Here is a 15,030-nt window from a genome sequence, read left to right on the forward strand (position 1 = left end):
CAGGCCTATGAGAAAACTGTTCTCCAAGGATTCAAAAGAAATGCATGCTTCCCTCCTGATCCAGAGGTATGTGAGCATGGCTGTGCAGAGTTGCGCTAGCTAGAGTGTAAAGCAGTGAAGGAGTACATCAAGCAAATAACCCACATGTGATCTTTCAGCCTTACATAAACTACCTTAACATGTTTCCTTCTTGCTAGAAAACAAGCATGGCACCTTCAGTCAACTGTGGTATCATTTGCAATTGCATTGAAAGGGAAAAGGCATTTAACTAGCATATTAGTTTAGTTACTAAGAAGTAGTCTTTTTCTTGTTTGCTCTTAAAATAGAAAAGTCCCCCAAAAAACCCTCAAGCTACAGAGTTAATGACAAGAACAAAAATACTGGGGGTTAAAAAAAAAAAAAAGGAACTAAGCCAAAGTAAAACACATACTTTATTAGAGAAAACTTTGGTGATGCATCTAGATTTCATAAATTGTCCCCATTTGTACTTCCTGTTTAAACAATAACTAACATGATGATGGGTTAAATGAAGTTGAGATTGTCACAAACATGGCCTCACTAGTAATTAATGTAGTTTAATATGGTTGTTGGCACACATCTCACATGACAGATAATGTTCCAACATGTCACTGATAGGACCTTTCAGCACAGCTTTAGGAGATCTAGCAGGCATTGCCGAGGTTGGTTAGGTCAAAGGGTTGAACCATGTGTAATTCAGAACAGAGGAGGTCCCACGGTCAGTCCACAAAAACAATTACACTACTTATTTCACTCCATCCCTTGCCCGAAATTCACAAGCCTCACAGTTTCAGTGCAGTCAATCTCAGTCTGCCCTGGGGCTATGAGCCACATGAAAATATGTGGTGCTGTGTTTATAAATCTAATCAAAAATAGAAACAGTAGACAAGCACAATGAGGTTCTACTATGGATCATGGGAATTCTCTAAATTCTGAAGGCACTTTTGTTTAACTTCTGTGGGCCTTCTCCTTCCATTACATTGTCTGGTACTCTCGTTAATCATCCCCTTGACTTGTCAATGATAAAAAGGAGCCTACGCGTCTGCTGACTTCCCTCCCATCACACTACAAATAATATTATGAAATAGCAATGCTAGGAATAACCGCTTTAATTTTTCTTTTAAAGCATGGTTTTTCTTCACTTACCTCTTTCTCCATGCCAGCGTGCCCTTTCTCAGACCTGCAGCAGAAAACGCTTTCTCCTGCAACAAAGGAGAGGAAACACATCTGAATTTTCAGTCTGCACACAGTTAAGGTTTAACACACAGACTTGAACAGCATCAGCCTAGAAACCTGCTGGGATGGGGTGTCTTTTCCTGCTGCAGTACCTGCTCCTGCCTTGCCAAACAGCAAATGGAGGAGATACAGTGCTGCTCCTTCACCTTTTATGTTTTGAAAACAATTTTGCATCAGATCACATTAAAAGAACAGTTAACAAAAATAAACAAGCAAAACACAGCTTAAGCTCAGATGAAGTAACACCAAAGATGTGGGTTTTTGTGGCAGTAGCCCATAACTAGATGATTCCTACCCTCATGCAGTAACTGCTATACCAACACAGAGACTGCTGTGGAATACACCTAACCTGAAGATTGTAATACCAAACCTGCCAGACTTGGGAATACTTCTGTCATCCAGCATTTAAGTGGGTCCCACTTGTGCCTCATTCCCTGTACTGGGATTTCCATTAGAAGGATGGAAATTATCCTCTACTTTAAGTTTATAACCATTAAGCAAACATACAAGAACTTCAAAATTATTTATCACATCAGCAAAAATGTCTCTAATTTGTAGTAGGTACTATTACCTCCATGTGGGAAAAAAATTTATTAATTCTAAACAGCTAGACAAGTTGCCCCTGCACTCACTGAAATCAATAGCAAAACTCAATCTGACTCCATAGTTGCAAGACCTGAAACACAACAAATAGCAAGCTTCCTCCTTTGCCAACTTCTCCCTTATGCATTTATACAAACACACATTCAAATTATTTTGCAGAGCCTGAAAACCTAAACAAGGCTTTGAACAATTAAAAATATCCCTTCAGAGTCCCTCAGAAGCTTTAATTGACCTTTTGGGTCAGAAGATGCCCTGTACAAAGTACATGTTTGGCCCCAGTTGAGGAAACTCTCTCTCCTGAAGGCACCAGGCAAAGAAGTGCTTAATTCTGAGTACGCATTTAAGCTTCATTGAAATCAACACAATGGACAGTGGACAGGGCCACAGATCCTCCACAGAAAAAGGCTGCATTGTCACTCTGGTTGTTCTGCAATGAATGAAGGGCTGAGCTTTTGCCCAGGCTTTTCTGATTCTGAGAGTCTGCTGACCTTTGCCATCACTCCTCAATTTCTTTGCCCTCCCTGGGGTGCCAAGGCAACTGCAGCAATGCCGGGGGCTGTGATTCTGGCAACTTCCAGTCCTCCTATGTCCAGCCTTGCCCAAACAGCTCTCGTACTGTAGCCTGCAGCTGTTGCAGAAACAGTGTCTAAACTCCTCTGCTTCGTAGCACTTCATGATAATGAAACTAAAGCCCCACCAAGATCACACAGGTAGGCTCAGGTAATGTATGTAGTCACAGTATATCTCAGAAAACAACACCAGAGTATCAATTACAGAATCTGAGATTTATTTCCAGGCCAAGGTAGTATCTCCATCACTTTTCCAGCTGCTACTCTGATCTGATTGCACCTCCACTGAATGCAACAGGTAACTAGTTTTGATCCTGATGGCATGGCACATTCCTTGTTATGACTCAAATGGGAGCAGCAAAAAAGAACCTCTATGAACTAAAGCCAACAAAAGCTTGAAATGGCTCCTTTCCCTTTCAAAGTAGAACCACAAAAAGGTGTCAGCAGAAAGAACTTGTGAAGATGGAAATGGTGAATTTACAGCATACATCCATGGTCAACATATGCTCATTGAAGAGAAGCCAAAGATGCAGTAATAAGGACTTTCAAAGCCACAGTAGTCCCAGGAATCCAAACATTAACAGGCAGACTTGGAGTGTCATCTTAAAGAATGTGATTGACCAAATTAGGGAAGCAAAGGCAAAGATATATAAATAATGAGTTCAGAGGAGACATTAAAAACATTAGTGAATTAACAGAGATTTTCTTAGAGTTCAAGAACTTCATTTTATTTGGGTTTTCTGCATAAATTTTTTGTTTGTTTGGGTGTGGGACACTTTGGTAGGTTTTATTAAATGAAGGTGCCTGACATTGCTTTTCCTCTTTCCTTTGTAATACTAACCAGGCAACACATTCAACACTGTGTTAACTGACGTTGACTATGGCCTTACTTAACCTCATCAGTCTATTTTATTTAGCTGGATAACAGCTGAATCATTAGCATTAAACTGGCTTGCAGTCTTGAAAGAGTACAGCAGAAAGTTCATGATTTTTCCATCAATCAAAACACAACATAAAAATCTATTTCAGAACCCACCAAATATTTTATTTTATACCCATCTCATGTAAAGTTTTGCATGATTTAGGGATGGACTTTAGTTTCTTCCAAGTACATTTGCAGTATAATGACAAAGCAAAGCAACCATGTAGAAGTTCTTAAACTGGATACTTTCTTTTTTTTCCATTTTATTCCTCTTGTGGGGAAAAAACCTAAGGAAGCTACATTAAATACACAAGATATTTGAATAGCTTTCTGTAATGAAAATAATCCAATTTTAATCAAAAAATTAATGAAATATAGAGATGCAACAAAAATAACTCTTATAACACCACAACTGTACGGACAGGCTCCTGTCACCAGTCGTGTCTGGAAGAGATCAAACCAGCACACTTTACCACTGGAGCAGGCCGAGGCACCTCTTTCTCATGCTACTTGATATTTTATGCTATATCAGGTACTGGAAATCACTTGGGCTGCATGCAGAGCTGGTATACAATAAGGGTCTTGCAAATGTAGCCATAAAATGTACTGCTCTTGCCACAGTGGCATGCAGAAGGAAAAAAATTGTTCCGTTTGAGCCATGTACTCAGCATTTCCTTAAAGGACTCCCAAATGTGCAGGCATCTTATCACAGGCCAAGGAGAGCAATGCTGGGCACACTTAAGGTGCTGGTGATTGCTGGCAGAGAAATAGCAGGTTCATGGCAGTAGTAGCAAAGCAACAGCCTGTCATCATAGTGGCTTCCCTCACTCCTTTCTCACCTTCACCTGGTACACAATTTATCACATGCTAAGAAGAAGTGCTGTGGGATCTCTGTGATACAATATTGGCAGAAACCACTGAGTAAATGATAACCTAACAACCTACTTGTAATTCCCTTTGGACTTTCCCATAAATACCAGCTGGCTAGCATTGGTCTTGAAGAAGTATTTCTTCAGGGGAAAATTGCACCTCTGGTGAAAGGAATCCATCAGTCACATAAATTCAGCAGGACTGACCTTTGAAGCCACAAGTGCTGTGCTTATCCTTCTTTAATCACCAATTTTGGGACCAGGTCCTTCAAAGTAATCTCACATAATTTCTAGACTTTTATTATTTTTAATTTAGAAGTAAGGAGTTTACTGTAAATATGCTTTCATAAAGATCATTAATGCACAAAATTAACCTCACATTGACTTACTTTTCTTGATATGTTGTAGTGCTCCTAATAATTTTCTGTGTACTTGAAAAAGTAGATAGATCAACAACTTTTCTGTTGATAAACCTCAGTAGGCAGCCAAGCATCACTCAGCTGTTTACTCACCAACCTCCCCTCCAGTGAAATGGGGGAAAGAAATAACAGGGTAACTGGGCAAAAACTCATGAATTGAGATAAAGACAGTTTAATTATATTTTTTTTAAAAAGGAGGAAAAGAAGCAATAAAGCTGAACACAGGTTACAAGTGATGCAAAGTCAAACAATTGCTCACCACCAGCTGGTGCCCTGGCTGTCTCCAATGGCAGCCCTGGCCAACTGCCACCCATGCCTCTCAACCCCAGTTTCACTGCTGAGCACAATATTGTATGGTGAGATGTCCCTTCAATCAGTGGTCGTCAGCTGTCTTAACTTTGTCCCCTCACAACTTCTTGTGTACCCCCAGCCTACTCACTGGTGGGTGGGGTGAGAAACAGGAAAGGCTTCAATTCCGTGTGAGCACTTCTCAGAAGTAATGAAAACATCCCTGTGTTAACAATACGTCTATCACAAATTCAAAACATAGCCCTGTACAAGTTACTATGAGGAAATTTAACTCTATCTCGGCCAAAACCAGTACACTAGATAATGCCAGCAATCCCTGTAGAAGCAGCAAATGCCAAATTTTAATTTTGGTGGCCCTGTTCTAATATTCCCATTTCCCACCAAACGGAAAGCACCATACACAAACCCTCATCACATTGCTTTCAGAGCCTGGTTTATGAATGATCATCTCCTAATGAATTTCCAGGACTCATGTTTGAAAGTACTAGTATTTTTAGAGGTAAAGTCAGTACTGGAGGAAGAGCAAAGCCAGCCCCAGCCTGGAGAAAAGGCCTTCCAGAATAGGATGACAAGCTCCCGGTTTTGCCGGCCATCTTTTTCTTTGGCATGGCTGCCCACTAGAAGTTTTAGGAACAGCTCAGGTCAAGATGGTAACATAATCAAGGGACTGAGCACGATAAGGAAATAGCATTCCTTATGGTCACAGTAATGCCTAAATCTCTTTTTTCTCCAGTTTTCCACTTGTAAAACAGGCATAATAATATTCTGCATTTACCTGCATTACCAGCCATGGTGGATTTCTGCTGACCCCTCTGGATACAACGTCATCACCGCCATTGATGGTGGTGAGGAACCTCATCACCACCGTTGTTCTTACTTCTCCCTTCCCATCTACATCCCAGTCCTTATCCAATACAAAAGGTTCTTCTCATTACAAAAAACTTTTGTGACTTACAATTCTTAAACAACACAGCCTCCACATTACAGTAGCTTGTCAATTAGAAGTACTGACCTGTACATGAAATCATAAAGAACATATCTCCTTTAAAGACAAAACTAGTGAATGATTTTTCTTGTGCAAAAACAATACTGTAAAATGTAAGGGGATACCATATGCAAAAGTAAATAAAAATCTGGACAGGTAGAAAATACCATCAGTAAACATGTCAGCAAAGATAATACATTTTGCCTGTGCACAATTTTGGCAACAACAGCTCCAACTTCCTTTAAAAGTGTGTCCAAGTTTTCTCCCCAGTTTATTTTCAGGGAGTAAGTAGTCCATTTTGTGACCATCCACTAGCCACAGATTTTAGCACTTTCTCATGAACTTCTACTATTCATTCTTTGGTTTCTACTACCACTACAAAGAAAAGACAACCAGTCAGAAATTATTTTTACTCTGCAGTTTAAGGAATGGGCCTATGATTATTGAAGCATAATTCTCCATGAAAGTTTCCCTGTAAATCTGTTGCAGATCAAGATTTCAAATGCATGCTTAAAATGTAATGTTAAAAGGTCTTGCCTCTGAATTAAGCAAGGATACACTGGAAAATACACATAAATGCATCTTGTAAAAGTAACACTTTCTGCATATATACCACTTCAGATATCAATCCTCTTGCTAATAAATCAGTAGAGTTTTCTTTCAGTCAGAGACAGAAATCATACCATATGACCAATCCCAGAAGAAATACTTCTAGTGGTTCAAAACATATTTCACTTGCCTCTGGCATGAGTTTCTGGATTAGTGTCATATACGTGTCAACATGAAACAACATAGGCTATTTGTTCATACATTCACATTACTCCTCCTTATGTTGTTCTGTCTGCCAGCTGACATTGACTATACGTATATATCAATATATTCAACCCAATGAGTGCATTCCTCTGTCAGGCCTTTGTTAACAAAGCATAACCAATGAGTACAGATGAAGGGAAACTGAAGTTGTGATACAAAATAGGGACTTAACAAAGCTGTTTGTATACTACTAATTAGAAATGGCATTGTGTAAAGGCATATTTTGACTAATCAAACAGAGCTGCAGTTTGGTTTTTAAGATCTGATTAGCTGATAAGACCCAGAGACACACAGCCTGAAGTCTGTGGTGGTTTCCATTAATTTTCAATCAATAACAGCTGGAAAATCATTCCTGCCATGGTTTAAACTATGTGTCCTTGGCCAGTGTAGCTAGCTGCAACAGTGCTCTTTTTTTCCAGCCAGAAAGTCAGCAGCGGGTATTCTGAGTCTTGGATTCAAATTCATAGAATGGGTTGGGTTGGAAGGACCTTATAAAAATCACCTAGTTACTATCCCCTGCCATGAGCAGGGACACCTTCCGCCAGACCACGTTGCTCAAAGCCCCGTCCAACTTGACCTTGAACATGCCCAGGGAGGGGGCATCCACAACTTCTTAGAGTAACCTGTCCCAGTCTCCCACAACCAGATCTCCCTTTGAAAGAAATATTAACAACATCTCATTTATTATATGTGCAAAACACCACCTCAAGACCTTCAGCAGGCAAAAGATAGTCAACCATGGCTTTAGCCAAATTCCTGAATTTTGGGATAGTCTAATAGGCCCAAAGCTGGTTGCTGTAAAAATGAGATGCCCTCTGCATGACTTCCGTATCATCCAATGAAATAGAAGTGTCAGCAGCAATCCCATGACATGCTTGCCTTGGTGACAAAGCAGCTTAATAATTTCCTACTCTCTGCCCACTTCTCTCCAGCCATTCATACCTGTCCCTGGGCTGAAGCTCACTTCAGTCTCATTGGGCTGATATTACTGTAGATTTAAACTGGGTTTAAAATACCTGACCCCAAAACACTTTCCTTTTTTATTATTTATCTTGAATCACTTCACTGGTTCTGCACATGGCTGTACCAACACATCTAGAGCACAAAGAACTCCAGCAAGGAAGAAAATCCCTAAGAGAGCTTTCCCATCAGAGAAAGCATCTCCTGAAACTCAACCCCATAATGAAGTTAGAGTTTACTGCCAGCCCCATAAACTAAGAATCTGAAAATATTTATGTTTCTTTATCATCAGAATGAAGCCGAAAACTGCACTGATTGATGTCAGGAGAGCTGAAACAGATTCTACTAGAACTTCTCTGTTACAATAGATACTGTTAATAAAAAAAAAGAGGAGGGGGGGAAATACTTCACCAAGGTGGCATGCAGCAATGACTTGGATTTAGAGTCACATTTAGAGGATTTAGAACCACAGAGTAGACATGCTACTGCAGTCCAGCCCTCCTGGATAGCACACAGCACATCTTCTCACTTGCCTGCTGCCAGGGGAAGAGCAGGGAAGCCCTGCGCTCTTCTCACCAACTCAGGTGCCACTAGCTGCACAAAACTGGTTGTTCTGACCGGGATTGGTGTAGTCTGGAATTAAGGTGACAGGAAATTTGCCTTTCTGTAAAGGGCAAGCAAAAGGCTTATGGATCAGAGGATTTTGAGGTTTTAATGGTGTACTGACATTTTGATAGCCTCTGTCAAAAGAGACAACTTCACTTGAGAAGCAGGTAAGCTGAGTCAGAAAATGCTTTTTCCCCAGTATCTCTTGCTTTGTTGAGTTTTGACTTTTGTGACTCTTCCTAGCTTGTGTCACACCCATAGTTCAATCTAAAAATGGCTTTTAATACTGTATTTTTCACTACTACAGAAAAAGGAGTTTGAAGAGCAACTCTATAAAGCATGTAGCAGTCATTTAAGATACAAGGTGACTGTCTATTTAGGATTTGGTTTGGACAATTACTACAATTGAAAAACATATTGCATAATAAATGGAAAAATAACTGAAAAGGAAGTCTAATTCATAGGTCTTAATTCTGATAAACACACACACACTTCTCCGTTGCATGAATTTCTTCATTGAATATAGCAGACTAATGTAGAAACCCACTCTCAACTGAGAACATTTGTAGTCACAGAACATGTAAAAATTTCTACAGAACTAAAAAGGTATGATTGCACTTCTTTTTTTTTCCTGATCCTTCATCCTTCCTTCATCTCTCCCACCCAAATACCAAATTAAGGACATAAGGAACTCATTCTAACATCGTCTTCAGCAGTTTCAGATTGGTATAATTTCACTGGCTTGAGAGAATTATTTCTCATTTAGTGAAGGTGAAAGCAGTTTCTGATACTTTCTGCACATTCTAAAAACTGAAAGCATTAAGTGGATAATACTGAGCGCTTTTCCATCAGAAATTTTAACATGATTCTTTCCTACCCTAGAAAGCAGGGGATTTCCTTCTGCAAACTAACAGCAGAATCAACACAGAGTTAAATAGGGTGTTGCTATAACACAAGATCATATGTGCTTTCTTGTTACCATCATTCATTCATGTTCATTTACTGACAAGGGGCTTAGCTATTTAGTTGAATAAAAAAAGTATAATGTACATAAAAAATTCTTATTAGTGGCTATTTGCTCCTCTTCTTGCTTATTAAGTGAAACCTATGCTGACCTGGTTTACCTACAATAGGAGTGGCAGATGGGTCCCTGACAACTCAGCAGACTAGTAATAACTTCCAGCTATTGATGAGCCATAAGTTTTTAAATCAGACTGATTTTGCACTTTTAACACTTCACACTTTCTTGAAGGTTATCTTCAAGGTGAAAAAGAAATGGGTCTGCCCTGTTATTTCTCAAGATCCATAAAAAACCCTAAAAATAACTGAGGTTTTGAAGAAGCTTCCAGAGCACTGGAGAGCTAGATTAGGAGACATTTTCATCGAGTGAGTGAAGCTGACTGATCTGTCACATGTATTCTTTCAGTTGGTTCTTGGGCATTTCAATTAATTAAGACCAAACAAAGCAAAACAAAACAGGATTCATCACAAGATGTTTATGCTGCAGTGAGCTGTGTGTGGGCAAGACACTCCTCAAGCAAAATCCAGCAGGACTCCATAAGATCCCAAAGGTGCTCCAAAATGGCATGACTGCAGGACTACGGGCTGAGACTAACATGCAAACCATCCTCTGGCTACCTGGTCAAACACAGTTGCTTCAGCTACTTGCAACAGATGAACATATTTCGGATGTTCTGCTTATATATATAAGAACAAAGAATGGGCATTATAAAGCTTGCCTCTAACTTTGAGAGCTTCTATTTTCCCTTGTACTAGACCCAGCATATCAGAGTCAGCAACAAATATCATGTGATTACTGGTCCTTGGTAGCACACTATAAACTTCCTAGCACTTTATTGCTGTCTTAAATACGTTGTTTAATGCCAGTAAACCAGACATATCCATGGTATTTGGTTGGAGATTCAGAAGTGCACACTTTTGGATGGAAGGAAAGTATGCCGAGTCTTAAAGGTGGTGGTTTTATGATGCTAACAGTGACGCTTCACTGTACTGACTCATTTTTTCCATCAGTCATTTACAACAGCAGTACAGGAAAACAATAGGACAGATCAGAACCAACAGTCCTCTTGATCTGCAAAAACAACAGGCATAATATATTTCAAGGGTTATTTTGTCCTCTAACAAGAATTATAATAGGTCTGTAGTCTTTAATGTTGAGTTCAAAGATGGGTTCACCTTAACAAAAAGATGTATCCAGATTCACTACACCACAAATTCCACAACAAAGCATAAGGAGACATTCAGTACGTTAAAAACACTAACTTTTTTTTCTTTTTAACTCCCCTAACTCTCTCTCCCTCCCCACCCCAAGGAGAAAAGTCACAGAAAGGAAGTAAGTTTCAAGAATCAAAATATTCAACATGGACACAAAAAAACTTAGATTCAGCTGTTGGCTTTGCTTTGGGTTTATTGTGTAACATTGGACAAGTCTCCAAGCTGAACCACAAAGACTGGTGGACAGCATGGGCATACAAGCTAGGAAAGGCTGGATCAAGCTTGCCAGACCAAGGAACCTTTTTCAAGCCCTTAGAGTTCACCCTGTCTGAACTGGATTTTGGAAGCCACCAGGAAAGCATCCTTTCACGAAAGCCATTCCCTGCAGGCGGAACAGCTTTGGCAGTGCACGAAAGGATGCAACACTGTCCCAGGCGATGAGCTGCCTCATGCACTGTACCTGAGTGCACCTACTGTGCTCATAGGTTCTCTGTGCTAGGAAAAAAAGGGCATTTTTGGAAATTAAATTTGGGGTGAGGACAGAAATATTAATCATAAAATCATAGAATAGTTAGGGCTGGAAAGGACCTTAAGATCATCTAGTTCCAACCCCCCTGCCATGGGCAGGGACACCTCACACTAAACCATGTCACTCAAGGCTCTGTCCAACCTGGCCTTGAACACCGCCAGGGATGGAGCATTCACAACTTCCCTGGGCAACTCATTCCAATGCCTCACCACCCTTACAGTAAGGAACTTCCTCCTTATATCCAAACTAAACTTCCCCTGCTAAAGTTTTAACCCATTACCCCTTGTCCTGTCACTGCAGTCCCTAATGAGTTTCTGCAAGATACAGCCCTTGTTTCAGTTTCAACCAAGAGCAAGTCTGTATGTCGTTTTTCAAAAAGAAATCTCAACCTATATGCCGACATCTGGTTCAAGCTGACCAGGAACACTAAATCCCCTTCTCCTGAAAATATTCAAGGTAATTGCAGGAGTCTCAATGTGAAGTTTACACTTCATACCTCATTCATCAAGTAAGAAAGAGCTTCCTTTGGCACACAGACAACAGGAACAGGCTGCTTTCATATCAGGGTGTCAAATAATTTGCTTCAGCTTAGACCATGAAAGTTCAGCCTTGACACTGACAGGATGCCTTGAGAGCAGCTTTCTTCACACCATCTGCAAATGGTGCTACTGAATACTTTCCAGCACTAAGCCCAGAGGCATAGTTTGTATCTTGACGTGCCCAAGTGAGAAAAATCAACTGCAGTGTCCAAAACCAACAGCACTACAGGTGCAGAAAGTTACTAAACACCTGCTTCATATAGCACAAAGATACTTGAAAGGGGCAGCAGCGGAAATTGAGAAATCACATGTGGGTGTGAAACAGGTTGCCATGATCATGGGTATAGAAGAATGAGGCCACGTGAAACCCAATCAGATAGGGCTATGTATCAGCAGTAAGTTTGCCTGTTCTTACATAAAGGAGTTGTAAGCAATAGGAAAACAGACAATATTAGCAGGGATCTTGTGCCAGGTCTTCAGCCTTCATAAGCTGTTATCCACACTTTTTAGTAGAGCTACATCAGCCTTCAAACTCCAAACATTGCAGGCTGTTGCTAGTGATAGTCCCAGGATGTTTGGAGTTATGGTATTTGTCTTCACAACTCACCATCACACATTAAAAAGCCCTGGTTTCCTGGAGATGCTTAACCCCTGCTTGTCGATCAGGAATGATGATTTGCTCTTGTTTTGCTTTGCTTGTGTACATGGGGTTTGCTTCCTATTGTCTTTACCTCAACCTATGATTTCTCTCACTTTAACCCTTCCAATTCTCTTCCCCATCCCACTAGGAGAAAGTGAGTGGCTGTGTGGTGCTTAGTTGCTGGCTGGGGTTAAACCACAACAGGGCCCCAGAGCTGAAAACAATACTCCAGTTGTGGTCTCAGGAGAGCAAGGCAGAAGGGGAAAATCACCTTCCTCAATCTGCTGGTCACACTCCTGTTGATACAGCCCAGCATATGGTTGGTTTCTAGGCTGCAAGCACACACTGCTGGGTCATGATCATTTGTCATCAATCGACTTCCCCAGGTCTTTCCCCTCAGGGCTGCACTCAATCCATTCTTCCAACCAGCCTGTATTTGTGCTTGGGATTACCCCAACCCGTGTGCGGGACCTTGCACTTGTCTTTGTTGAACTTCATGAAGTTTGCACTGGCCCACCTCTCAAGCCTGCCAAGGCCCATCTGGATGTCATCCTTTCCCTCCAGTGTGTCTGCCTCTCCATACAGCTTGGCAACATTGGTAAGTTGGCTAAAGATGCACTCAATCCCATTGTGCATGTCATCAACTAAGACGTTAAACACCAGTCCCAACACCATCCCCTGAGGAACGCTACTCATTACTTGTAGATGTCGTGTCGCGTCTCTCCTTCTTTTTCCTGTTTCCATGTAACAGCATCTTAACTCTGATACTAAGAGCACTGTGATGTGTGCTTACAGTTATATTTAAGTAGTTTTAGATATAAAAGTTAAATAAAACCAAAGTAAAGATGACTGATAAAGATCTTCCTCTTTTCATCTGTATTGCTGCCATTAATACAGTAAGTTGCTTCTTAAATACTAGCCAAACAATTCAGACTCATTTGGGAGCTAGTCAAACTTGTGCTCCTGGCTTTCCAGTAAAAATTGTCACAAGCTACAAGACTCAAATCTTCTCAGCTCCTCCCACCACCTCTTGTCCATCATTATCCCAGATTAATGCCTGTGCCTCCTTTGTTCTGCACCAGCCTTTGCTGACAGTTCTGCAGAAAAGTATTTTGCTGTACCACATGTTGAGAAATGCATGCCAGCAACCATTCTTCTCATTTAAATTACCATAGAGGAGTCACATCATGCTGTTTTCGCCGGATCATTTGTGCAATGTCAGGTAAGGCAGGATGTGACTCAGCCATGACTCTGTTCATAAGTAGGACTCTTTGAAATCTTCAGGTTTCAGTTCACATCAGGAATTATTGGGACCAGCGGTCAAAGGAAAGTGAACCAAGACAAATTTCATGACAACTGCTGTAAATCTTGGTTTTCTACCATGCCTCCACATGTATGCCTTCTTCAAAAGACATTAATCCCCCAGTCCTCTGAGAGGGAAAGGAGGATAGGAAAAATTATGTTTCCTCTATTTTCTTCCTTAGTCATTTTCACAGGAGAAATCTCTTTCCTCCAGCTACAGGCTGCTTAACATTAGGAAGGAATTGGTCTGTAGGCAGTACCTAGAGCAACTCTTCCCAGCCAGATCATGTTTCCTCTTTCCCTTTTGGTGGAGATAGCTTAGAAACCACTTTCTCAAGGACCATGCCTTAGCTTCCACCTTTGCTTTGAGAGAAATTCTGGTCCTTTGCCTAAGGAAACTCGGGATCTCCTGTGTTCTGAAAGATGGCTTGAGGCGTTAGACTTTCAAAACCACTGCAGACCTATGAAACCACAGAGAACTTTGCTTAAAGTTCCTAATCTCAGTGATACACACACACTCAAGTCCTGACCAAGTACATGGAAGGTTACATCTCTAATACATCTGAAAATTTAGTGTGAAGCCTTAAGATACATGTGTTCACATACCTTTAGATTAGAAAGTAACTTTTTCCTGGTAGCTGAATGAATTCACAGCCTCTCTTAGTGTGGTGAACGTGAATTAATTTCATAGCGCTAAGTTTCATAGAATTAAACTGATTCTAGCATTGCTTGCATATGGCATGCCAGACATTGCCGCATTTTAATCCTCTGCTGTTCATGGAAATAAAGAGCATACGCCTTTATCAATTCCACTAACCCAAGCTAATCTTTGAATGGAATAGTTGTCATTAAGAGACAATATCTATATCCAAAATAAGCAAGTGGATCCATTTCTACTCCATATATTGTTTTAGCTTAGCGGCTCCCTCCCACTAGTTTTCTTTAGATCAACGTGACTCAGAAATGCCTCCGCAAGTACAGTTCTCCCATGCAGACCTACATGCACAAGCAGATACCCTAGAAGATATAAGCGATCCAAAGAGGGGATAGAATGATCAGAGAGGGGAGAAATATTTGAAAAGTCAGAAGAAGATAACAACCTTTTAGGACAGTTCCCACAATTTTGGCAGGTAAACGTGTCTGATATGAGCTCTTCAGTCACGCACAGATAGATGACACATTTGTGTGTGGGCAGAGGATGAAATTGGGTGTGGACTGCGTGCCTGTGCAATGGGTACAGTGATAGGTCTAACTCAGCACTAGCAGCACTGAGTCATCTGTTCAGAGTTCCTCACCATTCCCTTTATGACATGGAAAAATCCTGGCTGGATTGCCTGAAATTTTATCCTCACTGACTGGGGCCCATTCTGAGAGAAATGTCAGTGTCACAGCAGGGTTTCCACATACTCAGAAACCCTCCCCAGAATCCATTGGTTAACACAAAAAGGGATTATATATTCTTACTACAACACTGAG

At 40.8% G+C, this 15,030-nt stretch overlaps 1 protein-coding gene across 1 annotated transcript in view; it reads right to left on the minus strand.

Moving 5' to 3' along the window:
- LOC133266690 (uncharacterized) overlaps positions 1 to 15,030 on the minus strand; it is an 80,459-nt gene that overhangs the window by 61,808 nt on the left and 3,621 nt on the right. The window contains exon 2 of the mRNA XM_061448165.1: positions 1,165 to 1,220. Coding sequence (XP_061304149.1) covers positions 1,165 to 1,176 — 12 coding nt within the window. The 5' untranslated portion in view covers positions 1,177 to 1,220. The remainder of the gene's footprint in view (positions 1 to 1,164; positions 1,221 to 15,030) is intronic.

Source organism: Pezoporus flaviventris, unplaced genomic scaffold, assembly GCF_033815535.1.
Source record: "Pezoporus flaviventris isolate CSIRO_AGI_PZ_B2104156 unplaced genomic scaffold, CSIRO_AGI_Pfla_v1 ptg000007l, whole genome shotgun sequence".
Taxonomy (NCBI): Eukaryota; Metazoa; Chordata; class Aves; order Psittaciformes; family Psittacidae; genus Pezoporus; species Pezoporus flaviventris.